Source organism: Herpailurus yagouaroundi, unplaced genomic scaffold (assembly GCF_014898765.1).
Source record: "Herpailurus yagouaroundi ecotype Mexico unplaced genomic scaffold, PumYag 180, whole genome shotgun sequence".
Taxonomy (NCBI): domain Eukaryota; kingdom Metazoa; phylum Chordata; class Mammalia; order Carnivora; family Felidae; genus Herpailurus; species Herpailurus yagouaroundi.
Genome location: NW_024412411.1, coordinates 28076875 through 28097791, shown reverse-complemented (window position 1 = coordinate 28097791; position 20917 = coordinate 28076875). Strand labels below are relative to the sequence as shown.

Sequence of the window (20917 nt, the reverse complement as noted above, 5' to 3'; positions counted from 1 at the left end):
TCTGATCCAATGTCTCATTCAGGGCCCTTGTTTTTTGATTGACCGTGTGTTTAGATGATCTATCCATTTCTGTAAGTGGGGTGTTAAAGTCCCCTGCAATTACCACATTCTTAGCAATAACGTAGCTTATGTTTATGAGTAATTGTTTTATATATTTGGGCGCTCCTGTATTCGGTGCATGGACATTTATAATTGTTAGCTCTTCCTGATGGATAGACCCTGTAATGAGTATATAATGCCCTTCTTCATCTCTTGTTACAGCCTTTAATTTAAAGTCTAGTTTGTCTGATATAAGTTTGGCTACTCCAGCTTTCTTTTCGCTTCCAGTAGCATGACAAATAGTTCTCCATCCCCTCACTTTCAACCTGAAAGTGTCCTCAGGTCTAAAATGAGTCTCTTGTAGACAGCAAATAGATGGGTCTTGTTTTTTTATCCATTCTGATACCCTATGTCTTTTGGTTGGCACATTTAGTCCATTTACATTCAGTGTTATTATAGAAAGATACAGGTTTAGAGTCATTGTGATGTTTGTATGTTTTATGCTTGTAGTGATGTCTCTGGTACTTTGTCTCACAGGGTCCCCCTTAGGATCTCTTGTAGGGCTGGTTTAGTGGTGACGAATTCCTTCAGTTTTTGTTTGTTTGGGAAGACCTTTATCTCTCCTTCTGTTGTAAATGACAGACTTGCTGGATAAAGGATTCTTGGCTGCATATTTTTTCTGTTCATCACATTGAAGATCTCCTGCCATGCCTTTCTGGCCTGTCAAGTTTCAAAAGAGAGATCAGTCACGAGTCTTATAGGTCTCCCTTTACATGTTAGGGCCTGTTTTTCCCTTGCTGCTTTCAGAATTTTCTCTTTATCCTTGTATTTTGCCAGTTTCACTATGATATGTTGTGCAGAAGATCGATTCAAGTTACGTCTGAAGGGAGATCTCTGTGCCTCTTGGATTTCAATACCTTTTTCCTTCCCCAATTGAGGGAAGGTCTCAGCTATTATTGCTTCAAGTACACCTTCACCACCTTTCTCTCTCTCTTCCTCCTCTGGGATACCAATTATACGTATATTATTTCTTTTCAGTATATCACTTTGTTCTCTATTTTACCCCTCATACTCTTGGATTTTTTAATCTCTCTTTTTCTCAGCTTCTTCTTTTTCCATAATTTTATCTTCTAGTTCACCTATTCTCTCTTCCGCCTCTTCAATCCAAGCTGTGGTCGTTTCCATTTTATTTTGCAGCTTGTTTATAGCGTTTTTTAGTTCCTCCTGACTGTTCCTTAGTCCCTTGATCTCTGTAGCAATAGATTCTCTGTTGTCCTCTATACTGTTTTCAAGCCCAGTGATTAATTTTATGACTATTATTCTAAATTCACTTTCTGTTATATTATTTAAATCCTTTTTGATCAGCTCATTAGCTGTTGTTATTTCCTGGAGATTCTTCTGAGGGGAATTCTTCTGTTTGGTCATTTTGGATAGTCTCTGGAGTGGTGCAGAACTCCAGGGCACTTCCCTTGTGCTGTGGTGTATAACTGGAGTTGGTGGGCGGGGCTGCAGTCAGCCCTGATGTCTGCCCCCAGCCCACCGCTGGGGCCATAGTCAGACTGGTGTGTGCCTTCTCTTCCCCTCTCCTAGGGGTGGGATTCACTGTGGGGTGGGGTGGCCCACCTGGGCTACTTGCACACTGCCAGGCTTGTGGTGCTGGGGATCTGGCATATTAGCTGGGGTGGGTAGGCAAGGTGCACGGGGGCAGGAGGGGCAGGCTTAGCTTGCTTCTCCTTAGGTGATCCACTTCAGGAGGGGCCCTGTGGCAGCGGGAGGGAGTCAGACCAGTTGCCGGAGGGTTGGCTTCTCAGAAGCACAGCGTTGGGTGTTTGTGAGGAGCAAGGAAGTTCCCTGGCAGGAACCGGTTCCCTTTGGGATTTTGGGTGAGGGAGATGGCGCTGGCGAGCGCCTTTGTTCCCGCCAAACTGAGTTCTGTTCTCCTGGGGCTCAGCAACTCTCCCTCTCTTTGTCCTCCAGCCTTCCCGCTTTCCTAGCAGAGCTGTTAACTTATGACCTTCCAGATGCTAAGTCCCGCTTGCTGTCGGAACACACTCCGTCCGGCCCCTCCGCTTTTGCAAGCCAGACTCAGGGGCTCTGCTTGGCAAGCGGGCTGCCCCTCTGTCCCAGCTCCCTCCTGCCAGTCCGTGGAGCGTGCACTGCCTTGCTGCCCTTCCTACCCTCTTCTGTGGGCGTCTCTTCTGCGCTTGGCTCCAGAGAGTCTGTTCTGCTAATCCTCTGGCAGTTTTCTGGGGTATTTAGGCAGGTATAGGTGGAATCTAAGTGATCAGCAGGACGCGCGGTGAGCCCACTGTTCTCCTATTCCGCCATCTTCTAACTATAGGTTTTAAAGTCTCTCCCTTACCCTATATTCTAAATCTAATCCCTCTTTAAAAACTAAATAAAAATATTTATAAATTCTAATTTTTTGCTACTTGTAAATAGTATATACTGAAGATATTAATATTTTTGATGAAATAACATTTTATGAATAAATTAAAAACAAACTTTTATAAAATTAGGATTTTGTTTTCAAGTGCAATATTGTGGAGATAAAAGATAGTGGTTAATGTATGCTAAAATATATATATTTTTTTAAATTTTTTTTCAACGTTTATTTATTTTTTTTGGGACAGAGAGAGACAGAGCATGAACGGGGGAGGGGCAGAGAGAGAGGGAGACACAGAATCGGAAACAAGCTCCAGGCTCTGAGCCATCAGCCCAGAGCCCGACGCCGGGCTCGAACTCATGGACCGCCCGTTCGTGACCGGCTGAAGTCGGACACTTAACCGACTGCGCCACCCAGGCGCCCCTAAAATATATATTTTTAAAATCTTGAAGGTACTTGTTATAAAGATGTTTTTTTTTCTGGAAGTATGGGAACAAGATATTTTCAAAAAGAATATCTGCTTCAGTGAGAATACAGTGATTAAAAATGATTAAAAAGTGACTAAAATTAGTGAAGAACCCCATAATGATTCAGGGAGAGAAGCTTGTTAAAATGACTTTGTTTGTAAAAGAATTGCATCCTAGAATTTAATTACATAATTTAATAAGGTAAATAAGTCTGTCTTGTTGACAAATTTAATCAACCTATCAATCAGTGGAAAATATATGCAGAAGACATATCCACTGAAAGAATAGTTAAGAAACATGTGTGAATTAAGTAAACAATGACCAATACATTCTATGATTATAGGTGATTTTGTTATTCCTAAGAGGACACAATAAAATAGTAAACTGGGTAATACTATTCAATAACATAAAGAAAAAAATCAGGTTTCCACATCAAAAACCATTTATTTAACAGAAAAGGGGTCTGCAAGTGAAATTGTCTATTTCCTATGGCTATTTTCATACTTCCTTCGAAATGAATGAATTGGTCACATTCACAGTCACATTTTAGTCTGATTGTTGAACAGGCAATATTAATAAGTTAATTTTAAGTATCATTAGTTAGAATGTCCATATGCATGCAACTCATCACTTGGCAAAAATTAGTAATTCACTATTTTGTGTATAAAAAATCTTAGGTAATTTTTAAATACTCACTTATTAACTGCATTAACTTTATCAGAGAATTCAAATGCCAGATCCATTTCTTCTTTCTAATAGATATTTCTGCATTAGAGTTTATCTCTACTGAAGTTGATTTAGATGAAAAGCAACTATCAAAACAAAAGGTCCACTGGCCTTTTGGGTCCACTGGGAACTAATGTGGTTCCAAAGGGACTTCTTTCCTTATAGGCATGAAAAAAAGTTGTGGTCAGATTTAGCTGGGGACTGAAACCATTTAAAATTGTACTTTAGAGCAGGTAAAAGTTGAGTACTCCTCCTGGGCATGCTTGCCTTGAGGATGGCATGGAGGAATGGAGAAATGAGTGACCTCATTAGATAAGGAGTCATCTTGCTAGAATCGTATTACTTATCTATTACTCTAAATAATTACTCTAGAAAATTATTTGTTAGACTCTATTACTTAGAGTCTTATCAAGAGCAAATAAAATTGATCATTTATAGAAATATATATCTGAGAAATATGTATTTCCTTATAATTATAGTACAAACATAAATTTCTTAATGAGTACTTGCTGAACTGAATTTTAAAAGAACTTTCAACTTAAAAATGTTCCAGTGCTCAAGTTAAATTAGAAATATTACAATGCAACTTTATAGGAGAGACTTTTCAAACAAGTGACCCCCCAAATTAACATATTAACATTTAGTCCAAATGCCTAAGCCCTACACACACATGCACATGCAACACACACACACACACACACACACACAATCTCTCTTTCATTTTCCCTTTGCCAAAAAATTCTACATTTTATATATGTATCTATATACACACATACATGCACTTTTATTCTTTCTATCTATCAAACAACAAAAATAAAAACAGGTGAGTCAAGATGTAAGAAATCAAGATACGAGTGACTAGGAAACTGGTTGTAAAAGGAGGAAGATTAGATGTCCTGGATTGCCATGTCATGTGTTAAGGTAAAAAGGACAAAAACATGGGCATGGGATGAACAAGAAAACATTTGTATGTATTGCAATGTGCTCATAAGGAAAATGTCCCACAAAGTATGGGCAGTGTGGCAAGAGTGGGCATGTAGCATAGCTACAGGAGGGAAAATGCGCATGGTGAGTGCACAACACCAGATCTAAGGTGAATCCATTTCCTGGCTGCAAAGCAAAAAGTTTGGGCTGTCACACAAATGAAAACATAAAGCACTGTGGCAGAGGTTATAAGTTTTCTTGAATAAACCTGTTCATGTGGCTTGACTTTGTGATTTTTCCAGAATTATCTGTTGAACCTAGAGATTCCCCAAATTTCTTTTTTTTTTTTTGTTTATTTATTTATTTAGAGAGAGACATAGACAGCGTGAGCTGGGGAGCAGCAGAGAGAGAGAGAGAGAGAGAGAGAGAGAGGGAGAGAGAGAGAGAGGGAGAATCCCAAGCAGACTCATTGTCAACACAGAGCCCAATGCGGGGCTCAAACTCACAAAACCATGAGAACGTGACTTGAGCTGAACCGGGAGATGCTTAACTGACTGATCCACCCAGGGACCCCAAGTCCCACAGTTTCTTGAATCTATAGAGCTATCACAGGGTTGACATGGAGCCAGAAATGAAGCTAATACCCATCATTATATATGTTACAAATTAATATGTGTATATGTATAATACATTATAATGATAAAATAAATTCTATAAGTTAATGTAAGAAACTAATATTTAAAAAAAGCTAATAGTATTTTGCATACAGATGAGTATACTTCCTCTCTCCCAAATTGTAAATTTTTATACAAAAATAAATTTCTGTTTAAACTTAATTTATTTAAGCAGCAAAATGGACCACTCTACTTCTGTAACATTCTGGTTAACTGAGTTTTATGGTTACTGCACTCAGAAATTTTACTTTTATATTTTACTTCTAAACAGAGTAAATTTTATATTTATATATAAAATAAAACAAAATCACAAATCCTTACTCAGGATGGGCAACTACTTCTGAAGATTGTATTTTATATATATATTACATACTTTTAAATACTAATATGCTATATAAGTTTCTAATAACTATCAAGTGATTGTAATTTCCCATATTCCTGCAGACTGCCATATTTGGAGAGATAGGAGTGTGGTTACAACATTAAAAGCAAACTATCAGGGAAGAAAATGACTTTAAAAATAGGGCAATTATTACACAAGCATGTTTAAAGTAAACATTAAAATGCCACATAATTTTAAATAATATAATTTTATGTTAGATTTTCCTTTTGGAAATGAAACACATATAAAATAAAAGGAAATAAAACAGGTGTGTGACTATAAAGAGGTAGCACAAGGAACTAGAATAATGGAAAAATTCTATATCTGATTGTCTTGGTGGTTTGAGTCTATAAAATAATATCTCATAAAATTTTATGGGACTGCACACCGAAAATTTGTATATAAAAACTGGTGAAATATGAATAGTCTGTAGCTCAGTTAATAACATTGTACCAATGTTAATTTTCTGATTTGAGAATTGTACCATTGTTATGTAAAATGTTATAATTAGGGAGAGCTGAGGAATGAGTCCATAGGAAATCTTTGTACTATTTTTACAATTTCCATTTGAATCTAAAGTTATCTCAATAAACAAACAAATATAAATGATATGGTTTCTTCTTGGGAATTGAGAGAAGAAAGCAAGGTAGCTTTATAAAAGGAGGCAAACAATGGTTAGTATTGTAATAAATAACAGTTGCCAGAATCCAAAAGGATCCTATTGAGATTGCTAGCAAATACAGTTTATGACATAGGAAGCTACTCAGGTTGCCTCTGATGTTGTCTTAGAGACTCTTACTTGTTTTTACTGTTTGCCAGCCCAGCGAAAATGGGCTGCGAGCCTGCAGGTTGTAGGAGGAGATTGGACTGTGGTTGTCAGATGCAGGACTCCAGGAGAGTGTGGCTGTGCTTTCCGTGATGTCTTCAACAATCACTATCCCTGGTGGGCCTGGGGGACCTATAGACAAAAGGAAATGGATAAATTTAAGTACAAGCCATGAAGAGGAGCTGTTGGAAAATGTATTTCCAATAAAGATCCAATCAAACTATCTAACCATCCTGATGAAATACATATTTAGTAATGAAAATTGACAGTAAAGAGAAAAGAGATGCAGTTTCCATGATTTCTAGGGTAACTGAATTATAGATTTGACTTTTTCGCCTAACATTTTGTGTTTGGAAGAAACTACCTATTAGCATTATATTGTTCAGGAAAAGAAACAAAAAGAGAAACACACACAAGAATATGAATGTCAATATCAACTATGACTGTTGAAATATATCAGTTTACAGAGGCAACAATAGAGTGAAAGGCAATCAGAAACCTTTGTTCTGAAAGGTATGTATCAGAAACAAAAATGATCCCATTATTACTAAAGCTCTATAGGTGTATGGGCTTAATTTTTACATTCTGGAAACCTGCAGTGTACACATACTGTGATGTAACTCTCAGGTAGCTTAAACTTTAACAAGGGAGATATAAAAAGCTCTGAAATAATGATAGTTTAGGCCAGAGAAGGGTATACCCTAGAAGTTAGGCATGGAAAATTTTTGTGAGGGGTTAAAAAGGAAGGTGTGATCTGGTGGTGGTGGTGATGATGATGATGATGATGATGATTTTGAGCGAGGGTTGGAAAGTGGTGAATCAGAGAAGATTATTTCCCTTATGAAAAATTGGCATAGAATAGTGATAATCTATGTGCACATAGACTCTACCTTCAAGAAACAACTGTGATATTATAGAAGAAATATACCTTTGTACTATCACTTCTAAAATAGTGTTATCTAATAACATTTAAATATCTGTAGAGTGTTTATAAACACTCTTTATTTTATTGGTTTATTTTAGTGGCTGAAAAGCATGCTACGTTTTTTATTAATATTTTTCTATTCCGTCATATGGACAATTCAGGCTGTAAGGATGTTTTATTTTCAATGAAAAAAAAATAAAAACCTCTTTTAAGTATTTTAAGTTATTTTCTGAATTAGTCCTACAGTACCATTCTGGCTTCACTTCATTCCCTAGTCCACTTTGATGTCATTGTCATTCACACCAGACATCTTTGATGACAAACCAATTTTACAAATTCTTAAATCTGAATGGGATCTTTTAACTACTTTCTTTGGCTCTGGTTCTGGATTTCTAGTCTAACTTTGCTGAATCAGATTTGGTGATTACAACATCTGATCAGGAGGGCCTGACCTAGTCTGTAAGGAGCTAAGTAATAGTGGAGGGATGGAGAAATGGAGGCAGTTAGTAAAGACCTCTGGGTAGAGAATTTTGAGGAAGGAACAAGGAGATGGAAAAAGAATTTTAAAAGCCTCATGAAGCAAATGACATTTTCAGGAAACAAGAAGTGAAAATTTTTACCAATTGATTCCATTCAGATTTAGGAATTTATAATTTGGTTTTGTTTATCATCAAAGATGCCAATGGTGTGAATAGCCATGGTGTCAAGGTTGGCTAGGGAGTCAAGTAAAGCCAGAAAGGTGATGATAGACTAGAATAAAAGAAAGGAATCAAGGAAATCACATTATTATGATGGAAAGATATAAGAATTGGAATTTGTGAAGAGAAAATTCCAGTAGGATACTTTTGAATGAGAATTTGTGTTTATCTGGAGGGGAGTGGGGAATATGGTTATTAAGGCTGACAAGGTCAGCCTTATGTAAGAAGGACTTATGGAAGAATATGTTTGATGTGTCATCTGTATGACTGTGCAAAGCATTAAAACAGTGGCTAAAGATGAGATGAGCTAAATAAATGAGGTCCACGTGCTGAAGAAGATGTGTAACAAGTTGTTAGTCTGGTGACACGAATATAGAAGAGCAACTATAATGATGATAACATAATAATGATAAGAATATTAACTGTAATAATATTACTAATAGCTACCATATCCACATGTCACTGTATTAAGGCCCTGTACTAAGTATTTTTCAAACATTAACTTGTTCATTTATTTCTATGTCACTTTGAGATTGGCATTATTCTTATTTCATAGAGGTTATAATGAAATCTCAGACATTGGTTAGTCAATAAATAAATAAGTTTCTTAGTCAATAAATATTATTATATGTTAGGTGTTATGGTAGGCAGTGTGTATCAGAAAATCCATTCTTAGGAGAAGTTTTTTCTCAAGTCATTCTGTTAGTGAATGGCACAGCTAAGGTATGAATTCGGATCTGATTTTAATGCCTTATTTGTTCAAATAAGCAAGGAGTACACAGATCCTTTCTCCTTTCACTGTTAATATAGAAAGTAGTTTTAACTGAAGGAAGGGAAGACAGAGAAAAAGTGTATGTTAAGGAAAAGCACATTTAAATTATGTGGTAGATATATAGATGGCATTTGAAGAAAGCATTTAGGACTTTGTGGCAGTCTGTGTATAAGACGGACACCATCCCTTCTTTCTCCTGTACATGCAGGCCATTCCCTCTTTGAAAGGTGGAGCCTATTCTTTCACCTTCCTCAATCTGGGCTGGCTTGTCAGTATCTGACCCAAAAGACAATGGTAGAAGTAACACTACATGAGTTTTGAGGAGGCCTTTATGAGTATTAATGCTCTAGAAAATATTTAAGTTAGTTTTCTTAAAGAAAGGTATATTTCTTTTAACAATAGGTAATATTTATTCTAAATAATTTTAAAAAATTCAGCTAGAACAAAAAGGAATTTACAACATAATTAATAAATACCTAAGTATTTTTCTCTATATGTGGCTATTTTCCCAAGTGTAGCCCTTAGCAAAATAATCAGTGAAAGTGAATAAGATTCATGTATTCAGGACACTCACTGTGTGCAATTATTTATAATACAAACCATTGTAAATAAGTAATTGTCCAATAATCATGTAATATTTAAATCATTAAATTTTATGATAAAATATTAGGTAGCCATTAAACTGCCTAATATTTAAGATTATTTACTGATGTGGGAAATGTTCACATTATAATAAGTGAAAAAAATAGAATGCAAATTATATGTAAATCTAAGTGTATAGTTACTTCCCAAATACATAATGAAAAGACTGGAAAGAAATGCATTAAAGTATGTATGGTGTTTATTGCTTGGAAATGAGGATGTAGATGATTTAAATTTTATTCTTTACTTGTTTGGATTTTCTGATTCTGCACAACAAGCAAGTGAAATTATTTTTTAAAGTCATTATTTTAATTTCTTTTTACATTTATTTATTTTTTGAGAGACATAGAGCACAAGTTGGGGAGGGGCAGAGAGAGAAGGAGACACAGAATCCGAAGCAGGCTCCAAGCTGTCAGCACAGAGCCTGACGTGGGGCTTGAACTCACAAACTGTGAGATCGTGACCTGAGCCGAAGTCAGATGCTTAACCGACTGAGCCACCCAGGCACCTCAAAGTCATTACTTTAAAGAAAGCTTCCAATGTTGTATGTATGTTCTATTGTAAGTATATACTATTTAACCAAACATTTATCTGACATTGTGCATAAAGCAATGTGCTGAGTGGTGAGAGATGAGTGGGGCAAATGCCTTATAGGAGGACAAGATAGGGCTTCAGCTCTAGATATGTTAAAATCCTGTGGCAGAGACAGATCTTTTACAAAACAAACGCCAGATAATGATAATGTTATGTTCAAGTGTCTGGGGAGTATATTTTACATCTCATTTAGCAGATCTTAAGTTGGCTAGAATTATTTTTCTATAATTTCCACTGGACTAAATATTCAACATAGTACTTGGCATTTATTAGGCCCCCAATAAATATTTTTACAAGGAGAGATGAAAGATAGAAAAAAGAAGGTAAGAAAGGACAGAGGAGTTGTGTTCTGAATTTGGAATATTGTGTAATAATTAATAAGTAAAAGAATGTTTTAAAATTAAGTCATTACCATATAAGATAAAGATTCAATATAATATAGTAACTTCTTATTTTGTTAAATTAAAATATACTTAACAGTTTTTTTTCAATTGAATAAAATGGTAATAAAAATGAGAGAATAGCTCCATAAAAGCAAATAAGCATTTTTGAATAATTCAATAAATTACTAAAGCCTATTAAAGCCTGTGGACAGAAAATTTTTATAATTCCATATAAATTTAAATATTTTTATAAATATATTACTGTAAAAATATTCTGAAAAATTAGTGATGTGATTTACCTTTTATGACAGGTTAAATATAATTTTCAACCATAATACAAATGAAAATAAGATTTATGGATATTATATTAGTACTGGCTTATTAATGCTCCATCTACAGAAAAATATACATTTTTAGACATTATATACTGAATGCTGGCTGTAATCAGCTTCCTGTCTATATTGAGGAGTGAATTACATTAAAATTATATTAACACAATCAATACCTTTGTTTTTAAGGCCTGTTAATAATGGTGACATTTTTGCTCTTTTTTGACATTTTTTTTAGAGAGTAAATTTTCTCTTCAAAGGCTTTTACTGCTAATCTGCATTATACATCTTTGAAAATAGATTAATAAGAAATAAATATCTCACAGATGACAAATGTGTGATAGCAACTAGTGTCTGAATGTTATACAAATGCTTCTCATTTAGCAGAAGTCAATATTAACTTTTTACTTAGCTGTAATAATTCAGTATATGATTGGCAGGAATCTGGAAATTCTCCCTCATCCCCCAACAATGCCATTATATAGGATCACTAAAATAAATATTTTATTTGAAAATAGATAATTTAGAAAAATGGACAGAGTCTCTTCATTTTCTCTTAGTGAGGACTGCTGAGCAAATGACAAAGCACAAAGTCCCCTGGCAGCAGCCATGTTCTCATGAATTTAATTTATCCTCAATCAAAGTCTCCCTAGGACTGTTGTTAGGTTGCTATCAGATCAACTCATTTTGTTGGCCTAATATTCAGTTAGACAATTTTTTTCTCTTGAGAAGACAGTGACTTTTAAAGCTGAAAAACAAAACATATCTCTTTGCAACCTCTAAAGCTGTTATCGTTATGCTGGGAACAAGGATCTAAGACTTCATGTGATAGTTAAGTAATAGTATACAGCCTTGGAATTTTTAAATTAACTTCAGTGATGTCATTCAACTCTTATTTTTCAGATGAGGAAGGAGTACTTGAAACAGGAAAACTCCTCAAGAAAAAAAACAAAAAAACAAAAAAACAAAAAAACAAAAAAAACAAAAAAACAGGACCCAAAGAGTCTTCCTGCTTTGGGGAAAAAGGTAGGAATATGGTTCAGCTTTACTTTCAACAACCAGAGGACTGGTATTTTCTGTTCAAAGTAAATTATAACAAAATAATGTGGTAATAAGTAGGAAATGACTTCTTGTGAAGTCATTACCCATTCTCCTTGCAGACAACAACTAGTGGATCCAGGCTGAGTTCTTGTCATGTGATTGTCCAACCTCTTTTGAGGAAAAATTCTTAAAAAAATATCCCCTAACACTGCCACTGACTCCCCACGCCAATCATTTTTTTCTGACCCTTTCTTACCTAGATAGCATTACTTTCTCTGCCTGAATCTGACACCTACTGATTCAACAAATACCCTATTGTTACATGTTATATTTTACATTTTATGCAGACTCACATTGCTTTTACTTTATTTGATTTGGGGGACTTTCATGTCATTTTTTTTTTTCACACAGAGATTTTAAGTGAAAAATTAAACTTGCTGGGATTTAAAACATTAAACAGATCTTTGGCTTATATTGTTTAAAACTATAATAAAAAATTGATAGCAAATATTCCATGGTATACTAAATCAGTTCTATTTCTAATCCTATAAATATTGCTTGGGGACAAACACCTTTTCTAAACACATGCAGGACTATGCTGCAGCAAAAGACAGTCATTCATGGCAACAAAGTCCTGAACATGATTTTCTAACTGAGTGAAGAGGAGATTCAGCTATTGTCTGAAAGATTAGATTAATGCAGAGAAATAAGCTCAATAACTCAAGACACAAAGAATATTTTTAATGTTTATCATGTAGTTTAATTACATGAAATGAACCAACCAGCACAAAGGACCATTTTGCATAGACCCAACTTAAAAGCCCATATATAAGTAACAGCAAAACATTTCATTAAAAATAGTAGTTCAATCCTCTCAAAATGGATTTAGAGGGATCATACTTCAATATAACAAAGCCATATATGAATGCCCACACCTAACACCATATTCAATGGTAAAAAACTGTGAGCTTTAAGCTATGCTATAGCTCTAAGGTCAGGAATAAGACAAGATGTCCACTCTCACCACTTGTCCTATGCACAGCAATCAGAAAACAAAAAGAAATAAGAGGCATCCATATCAGTGAGAAAGAGGTTAAATTGTCACTATTTGTAGATGACATAATACTATTCATGGAAAACACTGAAGACTCTACCAAAAAACTGAAAGAAGTAATAAATGAATTCTATTAATAACTAGTAAAGTTGCAAGATAAATAATTATACCCAGATATTGGTTGAATTTCTATACATTAATAATGAAGTAGCAGAAAGAGAAATTAAGAAAACAATTCCATTCACATTGCACCCAAAAGAATACCTAGGAATAAAGTTTATCAAGGAGATGAATAACATACATTCTGAAAACTGTAAAACATTGATGAAAGAAAGTGAGGACAACAAAAGCAAATGAAGATACACCATGCTCATGAGTTGAAAGAATATTGTTAAAATTTCCATACTATTCAAAGCAATCTACATATTCAATGTAATCTCTATCAAAATACCACTAGCATTTTTTCACAGAACTAGAACAAATAATACTAAAATTTGTATAAAATAGTAAAAGACACCAAATAGCAAAAGCAATCATGAGAAAGAAGAACACAGCTGGAGATATCACATTCTTAGATTTTGACTTACTACAAAGCTGTAATAATCAAAACAGTATGGTATTGGCACAAAAACAGATACATAGTTCAGTGGAACATAATAGGGAGTCCAGAATCAAACTCATGCTTATGTGGTCAATTAATATATGACAAAAGAGGTAAGAATATGCAATGAAAACAAAAGACAGTTTTTTCAATAAATGACATTTGGAAAACTGGACAGCTATATGCAAAGTAATGAAACTGGTGCTTCCTTTGGAAGCATATATATTAAAACTGGAATTATACATAGAAGATTAGTATGGTCCCTGTGAAAGTCATTCATACAAATTTGTGTTTTATTTAAAAAAAAAGAATGAAACTGCACAATTTTCTTACACTGTATACAAAAATAAACTCAAAATGAATTAAAGGCCTCAGAGTAAGACCTGAAACCATAAAACTCCCAGAAGAGAACATAGAAAGTAATTTCTTTGACATAAACTATAAAAACATGTTTCTAGCAGTGTATCCTAAGGCAAAGAAAATGAAAGCAGACACCAAAATGAAAAACTTTTACACAATAAAGGAAATCATCAACAAAACGAAAAGTCAACCTAATGAATGGGAGAAGATATTCACTAATGATATATTCAGTTATGAGTTAACATCCAAAATATATAAAGAACTTACACTGTTCAACACCAAAAAAATAATAATCTAACTAAAAATGGGCAGAGAGACTTACAGACATTTTTCCAAAGAAGACATACAAATGGCCAACATACTCATGAAAAGATGCCCAACATCACTAATCATCAGGGAAATGCAAATAAAAGTGCAAATCACCTTACACCTATAAGAATGGCTAATATCAAAAAGATAAGAAACAAGTGTTGGTGAGGATGTGGAGAAAAAGGAACCCTTGTGCACTGTTGGTGGAAATGCAAATTGGTGCAGCCACTGTGGAAAAAAATTATGGAGGTTCCTCAAAAAATTAAAAATAGAAATACCATATGAATCAGTAATTCTACTACTGAGTATTTACCCAAAGAAAATGATAACACTAATTCAAAATGGTATATGTACCCTTATGTTTATTGCAGCATTATTTATAATAGCCAAGATATGGTAGTGACTTAAGTGTCAATAGATGAATGGATAAAGAATATGTGATACACACACACACACACACACACACACACACACACACAGAGGAATGAGAGGAATATTACTTATTCATAAAAAAGGATGAGATGGAGATCTTACCATTTGCTACAGTATGGATGGGCATAGAGGGTATTACGCAAAGTGAAATAAAGCAGACAAGGGAAGTCAAATAACATATGATTTCACTTATATGTGGAATACAAAATCCAAAACAAATAAAACATAAAAATAGACCTATAGATACAAAGAACCGATAGTTTCTAGAAAAGAGGATGTGGGGGAATAGGCAAAATGGGTGAAAGGGTGTAGAAGATACAAGCTTCCTGTTATGGGATAAATAAGTCATGAGAATAAAAGGTGTAGTGTAAGGAATATAGTCAATGGTGTAATAGCATTATGTGATAACAGATGTAGCCATACTTATGGTGACCATAGCATAGCCTATTAACATATTGAATTACTATGTTGTACACTTGTAACTAATATAACATTGTGTTTCAACTATACTCAAATTAAAAAAAAATAATAAAAAGTAAAAGGTAAGTTAAAAAAGTAATAGTCGATAATGTGAATAGATTTTCTGTAGCACATCACATACTCATGCCTATTAATAGCTAGTTGCTGAATTTTTCATCTTTATACTAGGTATAAAGACTTATGCCATGCCCTATTTAGGAGGTATGATTTTATTGATAATATATTTATTTTTATACAAGAAAATGTATCCTGACGTATCCTTGTTATACTCGATGGATTACGTCCAACTTTGAATAGTATTGCATCTTTCCTTCTTTCTCCTGGGATACTTCCTTAGCACCATTATGTTCTTCATTACATCTAGAGGGTGTTCTTAGATTTCTTTAATATTTACTAACTTAAGTGACCCTTTCCTACTGTTTTCAATTCTATGAAAATAACCAACTCTATTTTTACCAGTGGCAGATAAAGATGGAAACAAGTGATAAAGAGTTCTAATTATTTTTTTCAAAAACAATTTAGTTTTCAATTATTAAAGCTCACCTTTTTTTCTTCTTTCCTTCTTTCTTTCTTCCTTCTTTTTTTCTTTCTTCCTTCTTTTCTTTCTTTCTTTCTTTCTTTCTTTCGGTACCTATCTATCTCCTATCTATCTATCTATCTATCTTCTATATATCATTATCATTATTATTATTATTATCTGTCATCTATACAATGGCATGAAGTTTTTGTCCCTCCTCACTTTGACCATTTAATACCTGTTTAGTCTTCAAATTTCAAAATCTCTGCTCAAGTTTTAGTTTCTTTACTCAATAACTACTAAATTTCAATTTTTGTGGCCTAGAGCCTCAGAATTGTATTTTGTACAAAATTCCTAGGAAATTTTATGCACCTTATATTTCAAGGAAAATTAATCTAAAGAAAAAAGATTTCATAAACAGTCTGAAGAATCTTATCCCAGGTCTGGATCTTTATGTAAGAGCTCTGTATAAGTTTCTGAAACTTGGGCAAATTTTTGAACCTCATTAAGCTTCAATTTCCTAACATTTTATAAAGGGAAATATAATATCAATCTTATCATTACTGTGAGGATTACATAGGGTAATGTACATAAAAAGGACTTTGTAAATAGCTAGACTAGCACTGGTTGGGCCTCTCAGTAGCTTGGTAACTTTGACAATGTCATATGATTTCACTATGCTTCATGTTTTACCAATAAAACCAGAACCTATGTAACACATTTGGTTCTATCAAAAGGAAAGATAGAAAATGAAAATAATTTGAAAAAGAAAAAAAATACCATTATTGGCAGATTCAACACACAATATCTTTTGGGGAGCTTTTAATGTAAAATGAAAAAAAAATAATGCAGAAACAATGACTCAATGTCCACCTATCAAGTTTAAGGCACTGTGTTATGTACTTTCCAATCTTTACAGCAAATCATGTATTAACACGTCCTTTCCAAAAACGAGAAAACAGAGACTCAGAAAGTTCAAGCGACTCATTCAAGGTCACATGACTCCAGTGATGGACCTGTGGTTCATTTCTGATTCTGAATTTCATATGTATCAGAGATTCAACTCCATTCTGTTTATTTTTTTTTTAATTTTTAACTTTTTTTATTTATTTTTGAAACAGGGAGAGACAGAGCATAAACAGGGGAGGGTCAGAGAGAGGGAGACACAGAACCTGAAACAGGTTTCAGGCTCTGAGCTGTCAGCACAGAGCCCGATGCGGGGCTCGAACTGGCGGACCCGAGATCATAACCCGAGCTGAAGTCGTCTGCTTAACCGACTGAGCCACCCAGGCGCCCCTCCATTCTGTTTATTACATAAGACTACTTCACATAATTCAGCACAGACACATAAAATGTAAATTTCATAGCATTAAAATGGTTATTGGCGGGGCAAATTTTTTATGGCTTGAAAATGGATTTAAAGGCAGAAATGTATGATAGAAATGAAGTAGACTTTGTGGTTGACTCCCTAATATTTACTCTACTTGCACCAATGTGGTATAGGGAATTAACTACAAGTCTATAGGTGGCCCTGATTAGTCTATCCCTTTTGGCAATCTCACCTGCCCCTGTGGTGATTTGTTTAGGAAGCTAGGAAAAAGTCAATCATATCATGGCAATCCTCTTACGTGGTGTGTTGGTTCATGGTCTAGACTGTCAAAACCAGATGAAGGGATGGACACTTGTAGAGATATGCTAGTTCTTTTGCTTGTTGTATGGCAATAAGAAAGCACTAAATCTCTATTATTCTTGGCAGCCAGCCTATGACTACCATGAGCTTTAAGGTGAGGCCAGCATTGTAGACAACAGTGGAGAGATGGAATCAACCTGAGTCTTTGGGAAAAACTTGAAACAATGGATAAATCAATTTAAAAATCTGATTTAGCTTCCTGTCATGAGAGCCAATAAATTTCCTTCCTGTTTCAGCCAATTTGACTTAGTTTTCATATTACTTGTAACTGGAAGCATCAAAGCCAAAGATAACTGAAATATTTTTAAAAATTTAAAATAAATCCTTTTTTAAAAAAGAAATATTGATTGAAATATTAAAACTAAATGCAAATAACAAAGAAAAATTCATTAGTTAGATTCTAATTACATAAAGTATATAGGAAGAAACTAAATAGGAATGATAAAGAAAAGGCTTATGTGTCCACTAAGATTCTACATCCATGAGGCAAGTTTTTATACAGTCAGTTGATACATTAGCCAGCTGACAGCCCAGCACCTTATTATCTTGCCTTATTTGGAACTGTAGGGGCCCTAACCTGTGTCCCTGAAGCTCTGTCATGTATATTTTGATCTACTACTTGGGACATGAAACCTCTAACAGTAGCTTTAATCCACTGCAGTAGGTACATCCCTACATTTATTGAATCTTCCCCTGAATTTCTCATGAACTCCACTTAACTTGTATGGTCACCAGTTATACCTAGTTCAATTCATACCTGAAATCTACCTGCCCGATAGGTGAGTGTAACTTCCTTGATACTTATGCCAATCTTCAAACTCAGTCACCTCTGTTTCTGGTTATGAAAAAACATAACATGTAAACAATTTATTTCAACAATGGTGACTCAGATTTCCCCTTTACACCCCATTATTCTTCTAATTTATCCATGAAATTCTGGAATAATGTTTCATTTTTTACTCTTCCCGTATAATATCTAATGAGTTAGTCCACCTCCCATTCATTTTTTTTTATTTTATTTAAAAAAATTTTTCTTCAACGTTTTTTATTTATTTTTGGGACAGAGAGAGACAGAGCATGAATGGGGGAGGGGCAGAGAGAGAGGGAGACACGGAATCGGAAACAGGCTCTGAGCCATCAGCCCAGAGCCTGACGCGGGGCTCGAACTCACGGACCGCGAGATCGTGACCTGGCTGAAGTCGGACGCTTAACCGACTGCGCCACCCAGGCGCCCCTGTCCACCTCCCATTTAAAAACAATTACTGGCTCTCCACTATCTACATAACAAAGTTCAAACTCATTGTCCTGGTCTTCAAGGTATTCCATCAACCTACTTTTCTCCGTTTTTATAGACTTCTGCTACTCTGATCAAACTTAAGCAGCTTTCCCTTTCTTCAAAAGACTGTATTTTCCAGTCTTTTAGTATATCTATTTATACCCTTCTACTACCAAAACACAATAATAATAAAGTGACCTGTCCCATCTTAAGTACTAGCCCAGAGGAAGTCATCTTGAAGTCTTCACTGGAAAAAAACATCCTTTCAGCTTCACTAAAGAACTGTCTGTAACCTAGAGATGCAAAGTACATTCCTGAGTCATTTTAGTTGAAAAATGATAAGGGCTATATGAGAAGGAGGTCTCGTGGTATACAGTCAGCCTTCATCATTCAAATCTGTCATATTCAGCTTTTTGTTTTTATCTTTACATGGTAACATCTCCAACCCATTCTTCTTTTTTTTCTTTTTCCTCTTTTTAAGGGGGTGTAGCAATGAGAAACACAGAAGATAGTTAATTATAGGCTTAATTAAAATTTTAATTAAAATTATAGGTTTAATTAAAATTAGGTTTTTCAACTTTGCTCTAAAATTCCCTGATTTTTAATACTTTGTTGAACTTTATTGTCATAGAAATACATTGGTTAATATTGTACATCTTTAATAAGCCCCAACTCTCTATCAAAAAGTGATCATTCCATTACCCTACAGGTAAATTCCATTACCCTACAGGTAAATTTTGAAATCACTTCAATAATTTCATTGCATTATGTGTTTACCAATCTGGCTGTTTGCTTCTATTTGGCCAGCTGTTCTATCAGTTTCCCAATTGACTTGTTTTTTGTTTGTTTGTTTGTTTGTTTGTTTGTTGTTTTCATCTCCAAGGAGTTTGTTTGAAAATTAGATATTGTTGAAGATTCTCTTTCCAGATCATTTTGCTAATATAACAAGTCTTTGCATCGATAAGGAATTATTCCAGTGTTAATCTTTCACAAACCAAAATTTATTTTACATATTTAAAAATAGTTCAGTTATCTTTTGCCTTTGATGCTTCCAGTTACAAGGAATATGAAAACTAAGTCAAATTTGCTGAAACAGGAAGGAAATTTATTGGCTCTCATGACAGGAAGCTAAATCAGATTTTTAAATTGATTTATCCATTGTTTCAAGTTTTAAATTTTTAAAAATATTTCAACATTTTAATATTTCAATCAACATTTCTTAAATTTTTAAAAAAGGATTTATTTTAAATTTTTAAAAATATTTTATTTATTTTTGAGAGAGAGAGAGAGACAGAGTGTGAGCAGGGGAGCAGCAGAGAGAGAGGGAGACACAAAATCTGAAGCAAGATCCAGACTCTGAGCTATCAGCACAGAGCTGGACATGGGGCTCAACTTGTGAACTGTGAGATCTTGACTTGGGCTGAAGTCGGACGCTTAACTGACTGAGTCACCAAGGCGCATTTCAATCAACATTTCTTGTAAAAATGAGTGTATGTGTGTCTGCTGCAAAAAATAGGATGTATTCATGAAAAAAATTCCAAGGTACTTATAAAGATGGTAATGCCAAGCTTCAAAGAACTGTTTTGTGATTGCATCTGTAAGAAACTTCTGAAAACTCTTTCCTACCACATCATTCCCACATAGTTTTACCTCCCATTTCACTGTGTCTCTCTGCTTTATATGACATGGAATATATTTAATATTAAGTGCTTATGATTATTGTGTTTTCAGTTACTACTCCTTACCCTGCCTAGTCTTCCCTATTTATCTGATTATTAAAAATGTAGTTACTAGAGCACCTGGGTGGCTCAGTTGGTTAAGTGTTGGACTCTTGATTTGGGCTCAGATCATGATCTCATGGTTCATGATTTGAGTCCCACGTAGGGCTCTGTGCTGACAGTGCAGAGCCTGCTTGGGATTCTTTCCCTCTCTCTCTCTGACTCTCCCCCCCCACCCCAACCATCTCAAAATAAATAAATTAATTTAAAAAATGTAATTACTCACTTTGGGAAAGATAATTAGATATTCATTCATTCATTCATTCATACATTTAAGAATTTGCTTAACAATATTGAAGAAATATCTACTGTATGCCATACCCTAGGGGTAAGGATTACTTTCTAGAGAGGAGAAGAAGAACAAATGAATGAGATAGTTTCAGATAATAATAAATACAAAGAAGAAAATAAAGGGTGAAAATCAGGTGGAAGAGACATGAGAAACATTAGATGAGACACTGAAAAATAAATAAGAAGGAGCCAGCTAACCACATATATATTATGAGCAAGTTTTCTAGGCAAAGTGTATCAATGACAAAATTCCTAAGTGTTGATGAGTTCGGCACATTTGTGGAACAGAAAGAATTCTGGTGTGGCTGAATCAAAGTGAAG

At 34.6% G+C, this 20917-nt stretch overlaps 1 protein-coding gene and 1 pseudogene across 3 annotated transcripts in view; one reads left to right on the top strand and one right to left on the bottom strand.

The window, feature by feature from the left end:
- Window positions 1-20917, bottom strand: part of CNTN5 (contactin 5) — a 1407026-nt gene that overhangs the window by 85100 nt on the left and 1301009 nt on the right. For all 3 annotated transcript variants that reach the window (XM_040489700.1, XM_040489698.1, XM_040489699.1), the window contains one exon: window positions 6398-6556. In XM_040489700.1, coding sequence (XP_040345634.1) covers window positions 6398-6556 — 159 coding nt within the window. The remainder of the gene's footprint in view (window positions 1-6397; window positions 6557-20917) is intronic.
- On the top strand, window positions 13665-13762 carry LOC121039551 (uncharacterized; annotated as a pseudogene).